The following is a 20,695-nucleotide window of genomic DNA, read 5'->3' on the forward strand; positions in this document are numbered from 1 at the left end:
TCGGCCGTATTATACATCTAGAGCTGGGACATTTTGCCAAAAAAATACAATCTCAATTTGATTTATTTTTTTTAAGTTGTAGACGATTTTCATTTTTAATCTGTATTTTTTATTTTTGTTCTTTTAACTGAGTCCAAATAAATGTAAAGTACCCCCCTATAATTCCCTCCCGGGGGCTTGCTGACGTCTCCTCGGCTTCAGCAGTAACGAGTTATCACAGGAGATCACAGCCGCCGTCATCGGCTGATATACCACAATGTTGATAGGAAGAATTGGGGTATGTTCCCACGGTCAGTAAATGCTGCTGGTTGGACGCTTCATACCTTCAAGAAATCCCATGTGTTGTGAATTCACTTTCTGGCCTCCCTCTGGTTATTACTCAAGGTAGTGGAGCTGGTCAGATCGACAGAGGGGCTGCAAGTTCTCTTTCTAGGCTCCCTCTGGTGGTTACTGGAGGTAACGGAGCTGATCTGATTGACAGAGGCTTGCCACCTGATAATGATGATGACGATTGGAGATCTGGGGTTTCAGATTGGGATTTAAGACAGCCGACTTCCTCTATCCCTGCTGGTGATTTGCTTCCTGTTCCTCCTGCGGTCTGATTTCTCCAGCTTTGTCCCTGCATGTTCAGCTAAGTGGTTTATTTGCTCTTCTGTTTGCATTTGATCTTGTTTTGTCTATCTCTTCTTGGTGCAGGTCAGCCAGCTCCGGCTGGGGCTGTGCTGAATCACCGCCCAAATGTTACTGCTTGTGCCAGTTTGTTTTATCCCGTTAGATTGGTCTCGTTTTGCTCTGCTTTCAGAATATACCAGAGTGCTAATATAGTGGGGGGCGAAGTTGTGACTTCAGTGTTTTTTGCATCAGACATGTTGGAATTTTTGCAGGGTTTTTTGCGTGATTGCAGACAGTATCTTTCCTTTCCTGTCCAGTCAGTGTGGGCCCCATCATTTGCTCAGTCTATTTTCCTGCCTGTGTTTGTGTTTTCATCTTGTCTCACTGACAATATATGTTTGGGGGCTAGCTATTCCTTTGGGGTCTGCTCTGGGGCAGTTTAGATTTCCCCTTTCTTGCTTTAGGCTTAGTTAGCTCTCCGGCTGTGTTGAGGCATCTAGGATCATTGTAGGTTCGCTCCACGGCTACTGCTAGTTGTGTGGATAGGATCAGGGGTCAGCAACCAAGAAGTAATGCAGCCGGACGTCAGCAGAGTCCGCCGTATCTGGGGACACAGAACCGCAATGTCTCCTGGTACACAGTGGTCTCATCAGCCGGACCCCCACATTACAGATCCGTAATGTGTCCGCTTACATAGAGATCTCATCAGCCAGACCCCACGTTCTTGTGTTCCTGTGGATCTGGATTATTGCTTTGTTGTCGTCCGATTCATTATTATTATTATTGAGTGATGACAGAACAGAGGGTCTCTGAAGGTCGGATACAGGGTCCGAAAACTCCTCACCAAAATTTGCTGACCGAGCCGTTCTCTTATTGCCTTGTAGGATGTGTTCACACTGATGTTTGTGGAGCGGAAAATGCTGCAAAAACCAGCTGTTCATATTGTGCAATAATCTCCTCAGTCTTTTCAGCTTCTTTTAAATGCTCAGAATTTCACAAGACGGCAAAGAAGATTGTAGATTCTCCAGGAAAAGCTCAATACTTACTGTAGACGTTAATGGGAGGGATAAGGTGATATTTTTGCACTTTTTTCTGAGCATTTTGCCACAAATTATACAAGTTTTCTTTTCTTTATGGAGATCAAAAACCAATCAGGAAACAACCAAAAACAGAAGTAAAAGACGCTTTAGGTGCCACGATTTGACTGGCGAGTGGCCTGGGACCAGGGTGCACCTTTCCTGGCCCTAACACTAGGGGGCGCCCTGTTCCCCGGGATAATTCAGATGGCGAAGATGCCGGGGCCTCCACCTTGCTTTATCTCCTAGATCGGCCCTTCATCTGTCTCCTTCCCCCACACAGGGAAGAAAGGCGCTACTGTGTACCGCAGTACACCACCCCGACAGACAGGGGAACAAAGACAAGGGTAAACTAAAAACTCCACACACACAAAATATACACTCTCATAGAACAGAGGAATTCACCAGGGTGTGTAGGGAGGGGGAAGAACGTAAAACAGGGAAGGATGAGGAATTTCCAAGCGTACAAACCAGACAATAGTCGCTAATAAATTCCTCCAGCTCTCCTTCACACCAGCTTCTTCTCCAACTCCAAGATCATATAGCTATTATTAACTCTGACAATACCTTGGTAATCGAGCCCAGATTTTATAGGGAAGAGGAGTAGCTAACAGAGCACAGCTGAATGCAGTTTTCCAATATGGCCGATTAACCCCTGTTCTGCTGGAACAAATAAACCACTTTAATACACTGGACAAGTGCTTCTTCTCAGCGTAGTAGGAGCAACCAGACGCTGCGGTCTTCTGGCTCCGCTCCATTGCGGTAACCCCGTGACATTAGGTTCACAAAACTCCATGGACAAAAATCATTTTCTCAGGCGTCTTCTGCTAAAAACGGTCAATTTTTAAACGGTGTAAAAGACATAGTGCGAACACAACCATAAACTGGTCAGACTGGGGTGGGAGGAAAATCAGGTAAGGGGCCAAGAATTCTCTTTATCACAGTTTATGGCCATAGAGTGAAAGTGAAAAACCAGAGGGGGCTGAGAACAGAAGTGGCCGATGTGAAGGGGTTAACCGAGACCTCCTCTTCTGCACAGGAGAAATAACACTGGGAAACGCGCACAGGCTAAATGCAGAAGGCGAAGGAAAGAGTTAACCCTCTTATAGGCAAAGGTGAAATGCTGAGTACATTGTATTACTCAGGGAAGGAGGCACAAGAAGGAGAGGAGAAGGTCGGGGAATGGAGAGGGCAGTGGAAGGAGAGGAGGAGGTCGGGGAATGGAGGGGACAGGAAGGAGAAGAGGAGGTCGGGGAATGGAGGGGGCAGGAAGGAGAAAAGGAGGTCAGGGAATGGAGGGGGCACAGGAAGGAGAAGAGGAGGTCACCTCAGGGAATGGAGGGGGCACAGGAAGGACAAAAGGTCAGGGAATGGAGGGGGCACAAGAAGGAGAAGAGGAGGTCAGGGAATGGAGGGTGCACAGGAAGGAGAAGAGGAGGTCGGGGAATGGAGGGGGCAAAAGGAGAAGAGGTCAGCGAATGGAGGGGGCACAAGAAGGAGAGGAGGTCAGGGAATGGAGGGGGCACAGGAAGGAGAGGAGGTCGGGGAATGGAGGGGGCACAGGAAGGAGAGGAGGAGGTCGGGGAATGGAGGGGGCACAAGAAGAAGAGGAGGTCGGGGAATGGAGGGGGCACAGGAAGGAGAGGAGGAGGTCGGGGAATGGAGGGGGCACAGGAAGGAGAAGAGGAGGTCACCTCAGAGAATGGAGGGAGCACAGGAAGGACAAAAGGAGGTCAGGGAATGGAGGGGGCACAAGAAGGAGAAGAGGAGGTTGGGGAATGGAGGGTGCACAGGAAGGAGGAGGTCAGGGAATGGAGGGGGCACAGGAAGGAGAGGAGGAGGTCGGGGAATGGATGGTGCACAGGAAGGAGAAGAGGAGGTCGGGGAATGGAGGGTGCACAGGAAGGAGGAGGTCGGGGAATGGAGGGGGCACAGGAAGGAGAAGATGAAGTTGGGGAATTTAGGGTGCACAGGAAGGAGAAGAGGAGGTTGGGGAATGGAGGGTGCACAGGAAGGAGGAGGTCGGGGAATGGAGGGGGCACAGGAAGGAGAAAAGGAGGTCGGGGAATGGAGGGTGCACAGGAAGGAGAAGAGGAGGTCGGGGAATGGAGGGTGCACAGGAAGGAGAAGAGGAGGTCGGGGAATGGAGGGTGCACAGGAAGGAGAAGAGGAGGTCGGGGAATGGAGGGGGCATAGGTAGGAGAGGAGGTCAGGGAATGGAGGGGGCAGAGGAAGAAGAGCAGATCGGGGAATGGAGGGGGCACAGGAAGGAGAAGAGGAGGTCGGGGAATAGAGGGGGCAGGAAGGAGAAGAGGAAGTCGTGGAATGGAGGAGGCACAGGTAGAAGAGCAGATCGGGGAATGGAGGGGCACAGGGGAAGGAGCTGCACACACAGGACATTAGTGGGGTTTCCTGCTGAGCTGAGTGTCCTCAGGGTTACTGAGTTCCGAGCTGACAGACGGGAGATGTCGCAGGGAGACGCAGCAGTTACTTATCCGGCTGCTCGGGGGTTAACCAGTGTGCGGGGAGGAGCATGCACAGCAGGTGACTGACAGCCGCACAGCGTGTACAGTTCCGTCTCCTCCAGGACCTGCGCTGTCTGCTGCCTGGTCACGTGCAGCAGCTTCGGACACGTCACCGCTCTGCAGGCGGCCCCCGCTGATGACAGACAGCTCTACTGTCCAATCACAAAGCTCAGCAGCCCCGCTCCCACCAATGGTAAGACAGCGCTGCGTGTGGGCGGGTTACAATGCTATTATCAGATGAGACTCGCTGGCGTCGTAAGGCCTGTTTCACACTTCAGTTTTTTCTGTCAGTTAAAATCCGCCAAAATAGCGGAAAACGGATCCGCAGGCGGACTGAAAGAAACGGGGGTCAGCGGATCGGCGGATGAGAGAGAATCTTATCCAGCAACCAGACAGAAATGTGGGTTAAATCCAGAAATAGCGGATCTGGACACCAAAAAAACGTTACATGCTCCTTCCGGGCCGCTGAGCGGACGCCAAAATCTTGGCGGATCCGTAGAAAAGTGGATTGAACGGACGACCATCCGTCAACATCCGCCGATAATGCAAGTCTATGAGGAAAAAACGGATCCGCCAAGAAAGATGGCGGATCCGTTTTTTTTCAAATCGGCGAATCTTGACTGATGGAGACAAACGGAAGTGTGAAACAGTAATCTCCGCCCTATATACATCCGCCGCCCTCTCCGCTTCTGCCGCCGGGGGCGCTGTATCCTCGGGGCCGTAGAAGGCGGCGATAAAGAATAAGATCCAGTAATGTCCGCGGTGAATGGCGCACAGGTCACTGAGGGGTCACACGGTCTCATGTAGTGACGTCAGACTGTGGTCGGTGCCCGATGTCTCCGCTGCTCTACAATATCTGTGGCCGATCACACACATCAGATATCGGGGATTATGGAAACACCGGGAACATCCATCACTGGATCGTCAGGATCTTCAGGCTGATCTCTGCGCTGTGTAACATGTTCCTGTCTTGTCTGCAGGTCTCCATATTGTGCAGCGGATGTTCGGCTGTGAGCTGAGAGATGACGGCGGGGTCACTGGGTACAGTCAGTTCGGATATGATGGGAGAGAGTTTATTGCCCTGGACACACAGACGTGGACATATGTCCCCACCATGGCCCAGGCTCAGATCACCACACAAAGATGGAACAGCCCAGAGGAACAAGTTGTGGAGATATGGAAGAATTATCTAGAGAATATCTGTATAGAATATCTACTGAAACATGTGGAGAACGGGAGAGAAGATCTGGAGAGGAGAGGTGAGCGCTCATCATCATCATCACTAGTGATGTGTCGTTCGTGAACGATCCGATACAAAGAGCCGGCTCCCTGCTGTGAACGAAATGAGCCGGCTCTGCAGGGTGAACGAGCCGTTTGTTTTTTTTTCCTGGCGCCTCAGCAGTATCAGCCCCAGCTTACCGAAGCCTGACTGTGACTCATCTGGGGGAGGAGCGGTCAGGAGAGGAGGAGCTGTGGATAAATGCAGGGGAGTTAACCCTTCAGTCCCAAATCTATCCTGCCAGCTCCTCCATGGCACATATAGTGTGTGACTGTGTGTGAGAGGAGGGACGCAGCACCTTGTCATCATCATCATCTGCAGTGAGCTGTGCGTTACCTTTAGTCCGGTATAAAGCTGCACTCTCCTGGCCCCTCCTCCCTGGCGTATACATACAGTATATGGTGTGTGCAGGAGGACAGGCTCCGCCCATTCCTTGGTATATCATCGTCTTCTCATAGTGTTAGGCCGGGTTCACACTGCGTTTATGGCCCTGCGCTCAGCGGGATCGTTACATAGCGGCACTGACGCTGTAACGGAGGAGGTAACGCCCCCACTGGCCGCAATGCTACTAACACATCCAAAATCGGCCTGATGCGTTACTCCATGACGCCCCCTGGAGCGCGGTCTGCAGCATTTGTGGGGGCGTCATGGAGTAACGCATCAGGCCGATTTTGGATGCGTTAGTAGCATTGCGGCCAGTGGGGGCGTTACCTCCTCCGTTACAGCGTTAGTGCCGCTATGTAACGATCCCGCTGAGCGCAGGGCCAGGAGGATTCAGGACAACACTGCAGGGAGGAGGAGAGACGGCGGCAGGTGTTGCTGCTAACGGCTCACACTCACTGGTGAGAGACGCACGGGATTCTCGTGTGAGTCTCTCGCATGGAAACCTGGCACTGCCGCCAGCACTCGGACCGGAGCGTGCGGTTACATGTACTTCTATGCGGCCGCCCCCTCCGGTCCCAGTGCCGGCGGCAGGGCCGGGTTTCCATGCAAGAGACTCACACAAGAATCCTCTGAGTCTCTCGCTAGTGAGTGTGAGCCCTAAGGGTGGGGGAAGTAATATAAAGTGATTTTAGGCAAAACCTGTGCAGAGATCTAGGTCCAGCCCCAATCATTATATAGGGTGACGCTGGTGTCACACTTGCATATTTTGGCTGCACACGGATCCGTTTCCGTCTCCATTGACTTTCAGTGGTGACGGATGGGACTGTGCATCCAGATGTCACCGTTTTCCCACAGATCCGTGTGTCTGCATATTTATCAGATGCACAAAAACGCAACTTGTTGCAGTTTTTTGTCATCTGAAAAACACACAGACGCAGGGAGACGCACGGATCCGCGGCTACACGTCTGGAATTAACATGGAGCTCTATGGAGCACGGATCCAAGACAACACGGATCCATGTGCTTCCGTGTGCAGGAATCCGTTCAGCGGCACTGAGCATGCTCGGAAGCGAGGGATGTGCTGTATGGGACCAGTCTGCAGACATAATATAGACTATGTCCGCATGCTGCTCTGTCATACAGGGATCTTTCCCACCTCACTAGAAGAACTTGTGCCCTGTGCTATGCTGTGGTAATGATAATACAATGTATTGGGAGCATGTATGGGGGCTCCTGGTTAGGGGCTGCATGAGTGGGGCTGCGTTCACACTAGTGCAGGGGCGGACATAGACTGTAGTGGGCCCCTGTGCAAGAAATTTTTCAGGCCCCCCCCTCCTTCATAGAGCAACAAAGTTATTTGCTATTTGTTATCTAATATTGAGTCTATGCAGGGCTGGATATAATATCTGTATAGAATATAATGCAGTCCCCCCTCATATAGTATAATGCAGCCCCTCCATAGAATATATGGCAACCCCCTCATAGAATATAATGCAGCCCCCATAGAATATAATAAATATAATACAGCCCCCCTATAGAATATAATACAGCCCACCTCCCCATACAATATAATGTAGCCCCCCATATTATATAACAGCCTCCCCTTATAGAATTTAATGTAAAATGTACCCCCATGGTATATAACACAGCCGCATAGTGTATAGCCCAGCAACACATGGTATACAGCCCACCATGGTATAATACAGCCCAGCATGGTATAATACAGCCCAGCATGGTATATAGCCCCCCCAGCATGGTATAATACAGCCCAGCATGATATATAGCCCCTCCAGCATGGTAAAATACAGCCCAGCATGGTATACTACAGCCCAGCACATGTGATGTGTGATTTATGGTCAGCCTTGTACTTGTAGTCCCCTCTGTCCCCGGCACTGAATCCCCCCATATAGGTAATAAGCCCCTGTCACCTCTGTGTGATGTGTGATTTATGGTCAGCCTTGTACTTGTAGTCCCCTCTGTCCCCGGCACTGAATCCCCCCATATAGGTAATAAGCCCCTGTCACCTCTGTGTGATGTGTGATTTATGGTCAGCCTTGTACTTGTAGTCCCCTCTGTCCCCGGCACTGAATCCTCCCATATAGGTAATAAGCCCCTGTCACCTCTGTGTGATGTGTGATTTATGGTCAGCCTTGTACTTGTAGTCCCCAGCACTGAATCCCACCATATAGGTAATAAGCCCCTGTCACCTCTGTGTGATGTGTGATTTATGGTCAGCCTTGTACTTGTAGTCCCCTCTGTCCCCGACACTGAATCCCCCATATAGGTAATAAGCCCCTGTCACCTCTGTGTGATGTGTGATTTATGGTCAACCTTGTACTTGTAGTCCCCTCTGTCCCCGACACTGAATCCCCCATATAGGTAATAAGCCCCTGTCACCTCTGTGTGATGTGTGATTTATGGTCAGCCTTGTACTTGTAGTCCCCTCTGTCCCCGACACTGAATCCCCCATATAGGTAATAAGCCCCTGTCACCTCTGTGTGATGTGTGATTTATGATCAGCCTTGTACTTGTAGTCCCCCCTGTCCCCGGCACTGAATCCCCCCATATAGGTAATAAGCCACCGTCACCTCTGTGTGAAGTGTGATTTATGGTCAGCCTTGTACTTGTAGTCCCCCCCTGTCCCCGGCACTGAATCCCCCATATAGGTAATAAGCCCCTGTCACCTCTGTGTGATGTGTGATTTATGGTCAGCCTTGTACTTGTAGTCCCCTCTGTCCCCGGCACTGAATCCCCCATATAGGTAATAAGCCCCTGTCACCTCTGTGTGATGTGTGATTTATGGTCAGCCTTGTACTTGTAGTCCCCTCTGTCCCCAGCACTGAATCCCCCATATAGGTAATAAGCCCCTGTCACCTCTGTGTGATTTATGGTCAGCCTTGTACTTGTAGTCCCCCCTGTCCCCGGCACTGAATCCCCCATATAGGTAATAAGCCCCTGTCACCTCTGTGTGATGTGTGATTTATGGTCAGCCTTGTACTTGTAGTCCCCTCTGTCCCCGGCACTGAATCCCCCATATAGGTAATAAGCCCCTGTCACCTCTGTGTGATGTGTGATTTATGGTCAGCCTTGTACTTGTAGTCCCCTCTGTCCCCGACACTGAATCCCCCATATAGGTAATAAGCCCCTGTCACCTCTGTGTGATGTGTGATTTATGGTCAGCCTTGTACTTGTAGTCCCCTCTGTCCCCGGCACTGAATCCCCCATATAGGTAATAAGCCCCTGTCACCTCTGTGTGATGTGTGATTTATGGTCAGCCTTGTACTTGTAGTCCCCCCTGTCCCCGGCACTGAATCCTCCATATAGGTAATAAGCCCCTGTCACCTCTGTGTGAAGTGTGATTTATGGTCAGCCTTGTACTTGTAGTCCCCCCTGTCCCCGGCACTGAATCCTCCATATAGGTAATAAGCCCCTGTCACCTCTGTGTGATTTATGGGCAGCCTTGTACTTGTAGTCCCCCCCTGTCCCCGGCACTGAATCCCCCATATAGGTAATAAGCCCCTGTCACCTCTGTGTGATGTGTGATTTATGGTCAGCCTTGTACTTGTAGTCCCCCCTGTCCCCGGCACTGAATCCTCCATATAGGTAATAAGCCCCTGTCACCTCTGTGTGAAGTGTGATTTATGGTCAGCCTTGTACTTGTAGTCCCCCCTGTCCCCGGCACTGAATCCTCCATATAGGTAATAAGCCCCTGTCACCTCTGTGTGATTTATGGGCAGCCTTGTACTTGTAGTCCCCCCCTGTCCCCGGCACTGAATCCCCCATATAGGTAATAAGCCCCTGTCACCTCTGTGTGATGTGTGATTTATGGTCAGCCTTGTACTTGTAGTCCCCCCTGTCCCCGGCACTGAATCCCCCATATAGGTAATAAGCCCCTGTCACCTCTGTGTGATTTATGGTCAGCCTTGTACTTGTAGTCCCCCCCTGTCCCCGGCACTGAATCCCCCATATAGGTAATAAGCCCCTGTCACCTCTGTGTGATTTATGGTCAGCCTTGTACTTGTAGTCCCCCCTGTCCCCGGCACTGAATCCTCCATATAGGTAATAAGCCCCTGTCACCTCTGTGTGAAGTGTGATTTATGGTCAGCCTTGTACTTGTAGTCCCCCCTGTCCCCGGCACTGAATCCTCCATATAGGTAATAAGCCCCTGTCACCTCTGTGTGATTTATGGGCAGCCTTGTACTTGTAGTCCCCCCCTGTCCCCGGCACTGAATCCCCCATATAGGTAATAAGCCCCTGTCACCTCTGTGTGATGTGTGATTTATGGTCAGCCTTGTACTTGTAGTCCCCCCTGTCCCCGGCACTGAATCCCCCATATAGGTAATAAGCCCCTGTCACCTCTGTGTGATTTATGGTCAGCCTTGTACTTGTAGTCCCCCCCTGTCCCCGGCACTGAATCCCCCATATAGGTAATAAGCCCCTGTCACCTCTGTGTGATTTATGGTCAGCCTTGTACTTGTAGTCCCCCCTGTCCCCGGCACTGAATCCTCCATATAGGTAATAAGCCCCTGTCACCTCTGTGTGATTTATGGTCAGCCTTGTACTTGTAGTCCCCCCCTGTCCCCGGCACTGAATCCCCCATATAGGTAATAAGCCCCTGTCACCTCTGTGTGATGTGTGATTTATGGTCAGCCTTGTACTTGTAGTCCCCCCCTGTCCCCGGCACTGAATCCCCCATATAGGTAATAAGCCCCTGTCACCTCTGTGTGATTTATGATCAGCCTTGTACTTGTAGTCCCCTCTGTACCCGGCACCGAATCCCCCCATACAGGTAATAAGCCCCTGTCACCTCTGTGTGATGTGTGATTTATGGTCAGCCTTGTACTTGTAGTCCCCTCTGTCCCCGGCACTGAATCCCCCCATATAGGTAATAAGCCCCTGTCACCTCTGTGTGATGTGTGATTTATGGTCAGCCTTGTACTTGTAGTCCCCTCTGTCCCCGACACTGAATCCCCCATATAGGTAATAAGCCCCTGTCACCTCTGTGTGATGTGTGATATATGGTCAGCCTTGTACTTATAGTCCCCTCTGTCCCCGGCACTGAATCCCCCCATACAGGTAATAAGCCCTGTCACCTCTGTGTGATGTGTGATTTATGGTCAACCTTGTACTTGTAGTCCCCTCTGTCCCCGACACTGAATCCCCCCATATAGGTAATAAGCCCCTGTCACCTCTGTGTGATATGTGATATATGGTCAGCCTTGTACTTATAGTCCCCTCTGTCCCCGGCACTGAATCCCCCCATATAGGTAATAAGCCCCTGTCACCTCTGTGTGATGTGTGATTTATGGTCAGCCTTGTACTTGTAGTCCCCTCTGTCCCCGACACTGAATCCCCCCCATATAGGTAATAAGCCCCTGTCACCTCTGTGTGATGTGTGATTTATGGTCAGCCTTGTACTTGTAGTCCCCTCTGTCCCCGGCACTGAATCCCCCCATACAGGTAATAAGCCCCTGTCACCTCTGTGTGATGTGTGATTTATGGTCAGCCTTGTACTTGTAGTCCCCTCTGTCCCCAGCACTTAATCCCCCCATATAGGTAATAAGCCCCTGTCACCTCTGTGTGAAGTGTGATTTATGGTCAGCCTTGTACTTGTAGTCCCCTCTGTCCCCGGCACTGAATCCCCCATATAGGTAATAAGCCCCTGTCACCTCTGTGTGAAGTGTGATTTATGGTCAGCCTTGTACTTGTAGTCCCCTCTGTCCTCGGCACTGAATCCCCCCCCCATATAGGCAATGAGCCCCTGTCACCTCTGTGTGATGTGTGATTTATGGTCAGCCTTGTACTTGTAGTCCCCTCTGTCCCCGGCACTGAATCCCCCCATACAGGTAATAAGCCCCTGTCACCTCTTTGTGATGTGTGATTTATGGTCAGCCTTGTACTTGTAGTCCCCTCTGTCCCCGGCACTGAATCCCCCCATATAGGTAATAAGACCCTGTCACCCCTGTGTGAAGTGTGATTTATGGTCAGCCTTGTACTTGTAGTCCCCTCTGTCCCCGGCACTGAATCCCCCATATAGGTAATAAGCCCCTGTCACCTCTGTGTGATGTGTGATTTATGGTCAGCCTTGTACTTGTAGTCCCCTCTGTCCCCGGCACTGAATCCCCCCCATACAGGTAATAAGCCCCTGTCACCTCTGTGTGATGTGTGATTTATGGTCAGCCTTGTACTTGTAGTCCCCCCTGTCCCCGGCACTGAATCCTCCATATAGGTAATAAGCCCCTGTCACCTCTGTGTGATGTGTGATTTATGGTCAGCCTTGTACTTGTAGTCCCCTCTGTCCCCGACACTGAATTCCCCCCCATATAGGTAATAAGCCCCTGTCACCTCTGTGTGATGTGTGATTTATGGTCAGCCTTGTACTTGTAGTCCCCTCTGTCCCCGGCACTGAATCCCCCATATAGGTAATAAGCCCCTGTCACCTCTGTGTGATGTGTGATTTATGGTCAGCCTTGTACTTGTAGTCCCCTCTGTCCCCGGCACTGAATCCCCCCATACAGGTAATAAGCCCCTGTCACCTCTGTGTGATGTGTGATTTATGGTCAGCCTTGTACTTGTAGTCCCCTCTGTCCCCGACACTGAATCCCCCATATAGGTAATAAGCCCCTGTCACCTCTGTGTGAAGTGTGATTTATGGTCAGCCTTGTACTTGTAGTCCCCTCTGTCCCCGGCACTGAATCCCCCATATAGGTAATAAGCCCCTGTCACCTCTGTGTGATGTGTGATTTATGGTCAGCCTTGTACTTGTAGTCCCCTCTGTCCCCGGCACTGAATTCCCCCCCATATAGGTAATAAGCCCCTGTCACCTCTGTGTGATGTGTGATTTATGGTCAGCCATGTACTTGTAGTCCCCCCTGTCCCCGGCACTGAATCCCCCATATAGGTAATAAGCCCCTGTCACCTCTGTGTGATGTGTGATTTATGGTCAGCCTTGTACTTGTAGTCCCCTCTGTCCCCGGCACTGAATCCCCCATATAGGTAATAAGCCCCTCTCACCTCTGTGTGATGTGTGATTTATGGTCAGCCTTGTACTTGTAGTCCCCTCTGTCCCCGGCACTGAATCCCCCCATACAGGTAATAAGCCCCTGTCACCTCTGTGTGATGTGTGATATGTGGTCAGCCTTGTACTTGTAGTCCCCTCTGTCCCCGGCACTGAATCCCCCCATATAGGTAATAAGCCCCTGTCACCCCTGTGTGAAGTGTGATTTATGGTCAGCCTTGTACTTGTAGTCCCCTCTGTCCCTGGCACTGAATCCCCCATATAGGTAATAAGCCCCTGTCACCTCTGTGTGATGTGTGATTTATGGTCAGCCTTGTACTTGTAGTCCCCTCTATCCCCGGCACTGAATCCCCCATATAGGTAATAAGCCCCTGTCACCTCTGTGTGATGTGTGATTTATGGTCAGCCTTGTACTTGTAGTCCCCTCTGTCCCCGGCATTGAATCCCCCCATATAGGTAATAAGCCCCTGTCACCTCTGTGTGATGTGTGATTTATGGTCAGCCTTGTACTTGTAGTCCCCTCTGTCCCCGGCACTGAATCCCCCATATAGGTAATAAGCCCCTGTCACCTCTGTGTGATGTGTGATTTATGGTCAGCCTTGTACTTGTAGTCCCCTCTGTCCCCGGCACTGAATCCCCCCATATAGGTAATAAGCCCCTGTCACCTCTGTGTGATGTGTGATTTATGGTCAGCCTTGTACTTGTAGTCCCCTCTGTCCCCGGCACTGAATTCCCCCCCATATAGGTAATAAGCCCCTGTCACCTCTGTGTGATGTGTGATTTATGGTCAGCCTTGTACTTGTAGTCCCCCCTGTCCCCGGCATTGAATCCCCCATATAGGTAATAAGCCCCTGTCACTTCTGTGTGATGTGTGATTTATGGTCAGCCTTGTACTTGTAGTCCCCCCTGTCCCCAGCACTGAATCCCCCCATATACGTAATAAGCCCCTGTCACCTCTGTGTGATGTGTGATTTATGGTCAGCCTTGTACTTGTAGTCCCCTCTGTCCCCGGCACTGAATCCCCCCCATATACGTAATAAGCCCCTGTCACCTCTGTGTGATGGGTGATTTATGGTCAGCCTTGTACTTGTAGTCCCCTCTGTCCACGGCACTGAATCTCCCCCATATAGGTAATAAGCCCCTGCCACCTCTGTGTGATGTGTGATTTATGGTCAGCCTTGTACTTGTAGTCCCCCCTGTCCCCAGCACTGAATCCCCCCATATACGTAATAAGCCCCTGTCACCTCTGTATGATGTGTGATTTATGGTCAGCCTTGTACTTGTAGTCCCCTCTGTCCCCGGCACTGAACCCCCCCATATAGGTAATAAGCCCCTGTCACCTCTGTGTGATGTGTGATTTATGGTCAGCCTTGTACTTGTAGTCCCCTCTGTCCCCTGCACTGAATCCCCCCATATAGGTAATAAGCCCCTGTCACCTCTTTGTGATGGGTGATTTATGGTCAGCCTTGTACTTGTAGTCCCCCCTGTCCCCAGCACTGAATCCCCCCATATACGTAATAAGCCCCTGTCACCTCTGTATGATGTGTGATTTATGGTCAGCCTTGTACTTGTAGTCCCCTCTGTCCCCGGCACTGAACCCCCCCATATAGGTAATAAGCCCCTGTCACCTCTGTGTGATGTGTGATTTATGGTCAGCCTTGTACTTGTAGTCCCCCCTGTCCCCGGTACTGAATCCCCCATATAGGTAATAAGCCCCTGTCACCTCTGTGTGATGTGTGATTTATGGTCAGCCTTGTACTTGTAGTCCCCTCTGTCCCCTGCACTGAATCCCCCCATATTGGTAATAAGCCCCTGTTACCTCTGTGTGATGTGTGATTTATGGTCAGCCTTGTACTTGTAGTCCCCCCTGTCCCCGGCACTGAATCCCCCCATATAGGTAATAAGCCCCTGTCACCTCTGTGTGATGTGTGATTTATGGTCAGCCTTGTACTTGTAGTCCCCTCTGTCCCCGGCATTGAATCCCCCCATATAGGTAATAAGCCCCTGTCACCTCTGTGTGATGTGTGATTTATGGTCAGCCTTGTACTTGTAGTCCCCTCTGTCCCCGGCACTGAATCCCCCATATAGGTAATAAGCCCCTGTCACCTCTGTGTGATGTGTGATTTATGGTCAGCCTTGTACTTGTAGTCCCCTCTGTCCCCGGCACTGAATTCCCCCCCATATAGGTAATAAGCCCCTGTCACCTCTGTGTGATGTGTGATTTATGGTCAGCCTTGTACTTGTAGTCCCCCCTGTCCCCGGCATTGAATCCCCCATATAGGTAATAAGCCCCTGTCACTTCTGTGTGATGTGTGATTTATGGTCAGCCTTGTACTTGTAGTCCCCCCTGTCCCCAGCACTGAATCCCCCCATATACGTAATAAGCCCCTGTCACCTCTGTGTGATGTGTGATTTATGGTCAGCCTTGTACTTGTAGTCCCCTCTGTCCCCGGCACTGAATCCCCCCCATATACGTAATAAGCCCCTGTCACCTCTGTGTGATGGGTGATTTATGGTCAGCCTTGTACTTGTAGTCCCCTCTGTCCACGGCACTGAATCTCCCCCATATAGGTAATAAGCCCCTGCCACCTCTGTGTGATGTGTGATTTATGGTCAGCCTTGTACTTGTAGTCCCCCCTGTCCCCAGCACTGAATCCCCCCATATACGTAATAAGCCCCTGTCACCTCTGTATGATGTGTGATTTATGGTCAGCCTTGTACTTGTAGTCCCCTCTGTCCCCGGCACTGAACCCCCCCATATAGGTAATAAGCCCCTGTCACCTCTGTGTGATGTGTGATTTATGGTCAGCCTTGTACTTGTAGTCCCCTCTGTCCCCTGCACTGAATCCCCCCATATAGGTAATAAGCCCCTGTCACCTCTTTGTGATGGGTGATTTATGGTCAGCCTTGTACTTGTAGTCCCCCCTGTCCCCAGCACTGAATCCCCCCATATACGTAATAAGCCCCTGTCACCTCTGTATGATGTGTGATTTATGGTCAGCCTTGTACTTGTAGTCCCCTCTGTCCCCGGCACTGAACCCCCCCATATAGGTAATAAGCCCCTGTCACCTCTGTGTGATGTGTGATTTATGGTCAGCCTTGTACTTGTAGTCCCCCCTGTCCCCGGCACTGAATCCCCCATATAGGTAATAAGCCCCTGTCACCTCTGTGTGATGTGTGATTTATGGTCAGCCTTGTACTTGTAGTCCCCTCTGTCCCCTGCACTGAATCCCCCCATATTGGTAATAAGCCCCTGTTACCTCTGTGTGATGTGTGATTTATGGTCAGCCTTGTACTTGTAGTCCCCCCTGTCCCCGGCACTGAATCCCCCCATATAGGTAATAAGCCCCTGTCACCTCTGTGTGATGTGTGATTTATGGTCAGCCTTGTACTTGTAGTCCCCTCTGTCCCCGGCACTGAATCCCCCATATAGGTAATAAGCCCCTGTCACCTCTGTGTGATGTGTGATTTATGGTCAGCCTTGTACTTGTAGTCCCCCCTGTCCCCGGCACTGAATCCCCCCATATAGGTAATAAGCCCCTGTCACCTCTGTGTGATGTGTGATTTATGGTCAGCCTTGTACTTGTAGTCCCCTCTGTCCCCGACACTGAACCCCCCATATAGGTAATAAACACCTGTCACCTCTGTGTGATGTGTGATTTATGGTCAGCCTTGTACTTGTAGTCCCCTCTCTCCCCGGCACTGAATCCCCCATATAGGTAATAAGCCCCTGTCACCTCTGTGTGATGTGTGATTTATGGTCAGCCTTGTACTTGTAGTCCCCTCTGTCCCCGGCACTGAATCCCCCCATATAGTTAATAAGCCCCTGTCACCTCTGTGTGATGTGTGATTTATGGTCAGCCTTGTACTTGTAGTCCCCTCTGTCCCCGGCACTGAATCCCCCCATATAGGTAATAAGCCCCTGTCACCTCTGTGTGATGTGTGATTTATGGTCAGCCTTGTACTTGTAGTCCCCTCTGTCCCCGACACTGAACCCCCCATATAGGTAATAAGCCCCTGTCACCTCTGTGTGATGTGTGATTTATGGTCAGCCTTGTACTTGTAGTCCCCCCTGTCCCCGTCACTGAATCCTCCATATAGGTAATAAGCCCCTGTCACCTCTGTGTGATGTGTGATTTATGGTCAGCCTTGTACTTGTAGTCCCCTCTGTCCCCGGCACTGAATCCCCCATATAGGTAATAAGCCCCTGTCACCTCTGTGTGATGTGTGATTTATGGTCAGCCTTGTACTTGTAGTCCCCCCTGTCCCCGTCACTGAATCCTCCATATAGGTAATAAGCCCCTGTCACCTCTGTGTGATGTGTGATTTATGGTCAGCCTTGTACTTGTAGTCCCCTCTGTCCCCGACACTGAATTCCCCCCCATATAGGTAATAAGCCCCTGTCACCTCTGTGTGATGTGTGATTTATGGTCAGCCTTGTACTTGTAGTCCCCTCTGTCCCCGGCACTGAATCCCCCATATAGGTAATAAGCCCCTGTCACCTCTGTGTGATGTGTGATTTATGGTCAGCCTTGTACTTGTAGTCCCCTCTGTCCCCGGCACTGAATCCCCCCATACAGGTAATAAGCCCCTGTCACCTCTGTGTGATGTGTGATTTATGGTCAGCCTTGTACTTGTAGTCCCCTCTGTCCCCGACACTGAATCCCCCATATAGGTAATAAGCCCCTGTCACCTCTGTGTGAAGTGTGATTTATGGTCAGCCTTGTACTTGTAGTCCCCTCTGTCCCCGGCACTGAATCCCCCATATAGGTAATAAGCCCCTGTCACCTCTGTGTGATGTGTGATTTATGGTCAGCCTTGTACTTGTAGTCCCCTCTGTCCCCGACACTGAATTCCCCCCCATATAGGTAATAAGCCCCTGTCACCTCTGTGTGATGTGTGATTTATGGTCAGCCTTGTACTTGTAGTCCCCTCTGTCCCCGGCACTGAATCCCCCTATATAGGTAATAAGCCCCTGTCACCTTTGTGTGATGTGTGATTTATGGTCAGCCTTGTACTTGTAGTCCCCTCTGTCCCCGGCACTGAATCCCCCATATAGGTAATAAGCCCCTGTCACCTCTGTGTGATGTGTGATTTATGGTCAGCCTTGTACTTGTAGTCCCCTCTGTCCCCGGCACTGAATGCCCCTATATAGGTAATAAGCCCCTGTCACCTCTGTGTGATGTGTGATTTTTGGTCAGCCTTGTACTTGTAGTCCCCTCTGTCCCCGGCACTGAATCCCCCATATAGGTAATAAGCCCCTGTCACCTCTGTGTGATGTGTGATTTATGGTCAGCCTTGTACTTGTAGTCCCCCCTGTCCCCGGCACTGAATCCCCCCATACAGGTAATAAGCCCCTGTCACCTCTGTGTGATGTGTGATTTATGGTCAGCATTGTACTTGTAGTCCCCCCTGTCCCCGGCACTGAATCCCCCCATACAGGTAATAAGCCCCTGTCACCTCTGTGTGATGTGTGATTTATGGTCAGCATTGTACTTGTAGTCCCCCCTGTCCCCGGCACTGAATCCCCCATATAGGTAATAAGCCCCTGTCACCTCTGTGTGAAGTGTGATTTATGGTCAGCCTTGTACTTGTAGTCCGCTCTGTCCCCGGCACTGAATCCCCCATATAGGTAATAAGCCCCTGTCACCTCTGTGTGATGTGTGATTTATGGTCAGCCTTGTACTTGTAGTCCCCTCTGTCCCTGGCACTGAATCCCCCCATATAGGTAATAAGCCCCTGTCACCTCTGTGTGATGTGTGATTTATGGTCAGCCTTGTACTTGTAGTCCCCCCTGTCCCCGGCACTGAATCCCCCATATAGGTAATAAGCCCCTGTCACCTCTGTGTGAAGTGTGATTTATGGTCAGCCTTGTACTTGTAGTCCCCCCTGTCCCCGGCACTGAATCCCCCATATAGGTAATAAGCCCCTGTCACCTCTGTGTGAAGTGTGATTTATGGTCAGCCTTGTACTTGTAGTCCCCCCTGTCCCCGACACTGAATCCCCCCATACAGGTAATAAGCCCCTGTCACCTCTGTGTGATGTGTGATATGTGGTCAGCCTTGTACTTGTAGTCCCCTCTGTCCCCGGCACTGAATCCCCCATATAGGTAATAAGCCCCTGTCACCTCTGTGTGATGTGTGATTTATGGTCAGCCTTGTACTTGTAGTCCCCCCTGTCCCCGGCACTGAATCCCCCCATACAGGTAATAACCCCCTGTCACCTCTGTGTGATGTGTGATTTATGGTCAGCCTTGTACTTGTAGTCCCCTCTGTCCCTGGCACTGAATCCCCCATATAGGTAATAAGCCCCTGTCACCTCTGTGTGATGTGTGATTTATGGTCAGCCTTGTACTTGTAGTCCCCTCTGTCCCCGGCACTGAATCCCCCCATATAGGTAATAAGCCCCTGTCACCTCTGTGTGAAGTGTGATTTATGGTCAGCCTTGTACTTGTAGTCCCCTCTGTCCCCGGCACTGAATCCCCCATATAGGTAATAAGCCCCTGTCACCTCTGTGTGATGTGTGATTTATGGTCAGCCTTGTACTTGTAGTCCCCTCTGTCCCCGGCATTGAATCCCCCCATATAGGTAATAAGCCCCTGTCACCTCTGTGTGATGTGTGATTTATGGTCAGCCTTGTACTTGTAGTCCCCTCTGTCCCCGGCACTGAATCCCCCATATAGGTAATAAGCCCCTGTCACCTCTGTGTGATGTGTGATTTATGGTCAGCCTTGTACTTGTAGTCCCCTCTGTCCCCGACACTGAATCCCCCATATAGGTAATAAGTCCCTGTCACCTCTGTGTGATGTGTGATTTATGGTCAGCCTTGTACTTGTAGTCCCCTCTGTCCCCGACACTGAATCCCCCATATAGGTAATAAGTCCCTGTCACCTCTGTGTGATGTGTGATTTATGGTCAGCCTTGTACTTGTAGTCCCCTCTGTCCCCGGCACTGAATTCCCCCCCATATAGGTAATAAGCCCCTGTCACCTCTGTGTGATGTGTGATTTATGGTCAGCCTTGTACTTGTAGTCCCCCCTGTCCCCGGCACTGAATCCCCCATATAGGTAATAAGCCCCTGTCACCTCTGTGTGATGGGTGATTTATGGTCAGCCTTGTACTTGTAGTCCCCTCTGTCCACGGCACTGAATCCCCCCCATATAGGTAATAAGCCCCTGCCTCCTCTGTGTGATGTGTGATTTATGGTCAGCCTTGTACTTGTAGTCCCCTGTCCACGGCACTGAATCCCCCCCATATAGGTAATAAGCCCCTGTCACCTCTTTGTGATGGGTGATTTATGGTCAGCCTTGTACTTGTAGTCCCCCCTGTCCCCAGCACTGAATCCCCCCATATACGTAATAAGCCCCTGTCACCTCTGTATGATGTGTGATTTATGGTCAGCCTTGTACTTGTAGTCCCCTCTGTCCCCGGCACTGAACCCCCCCATATAGGTAATAAGCCCCTGTCACCTCTGTGTGATGTGTGATTTATGGTCAGCCTTGTACTTGTAGTCCCCTCTGTCCCCTGCACTGAATCCCCCCATATAGGTAATAAGCCCCTGTCACCTCTGTGTGATGTGTGATTTATGGTCAGCCTTGTACTTGTAGTCCCCCCTGTCCCCGACACTGAATCCCCCCATACAGGTAATAAGCCCCTGTCACCTCTGTGTGATGTGTGATTTATGGTCAGCCTTGTACTTGTAGTCCCCTCTGTCCCCGGCACTGAATCCCCCATATAGGTAATAAGCCCCTGTCACCTCTGTGTGATGTGTGATTTATGGTCAGCCTTGTACTTGTAGTCCCC

General features: G+C 50.9%; 1 protein-coding gene across 2 annotated transcripts in view; it reads left to right on the top strand.

Moving 5' to 3' along the window:
• The window catches only part of LOC141048419 (class I histocompatibility antigen, F10 alpha chain-like), a 173,334-nt gene that overhangs the window by 85,474 nt on the left and 67,165 nt on the right, over positions 1-20,695 (top strand). For both annotated transcript variants that reach the window (XM_073543966.1, XM_073543965.1), the window contains exon 3: positions 5,194-5,472. In XM_073543966.1, the coding sequence (XP_073400067.1) occupies positions 5,194-5,472 (279 nt within the window). The remainder of the gene's footprint in view (positions 1-5,193; positions 5,473-20,695) is intronic.

The sequence above is a fragment of the Dendrobates tinctorius genome, unplaced genomic scaffold (assembly GCF_039654945.1).
Source record: "Dendrobates tinctorius isolate UK_male_01 unplaced genomic scaffold, ASM3965494v1 ptg000135l, whole genome shotgun sequence".
Classification (NCBI taxonomy): Eukaryota; Metazoa; Chordata; class Amphibia; order Anura; family Dendrobatidae; genus Dendrobates; species Dendrobates tinctorius.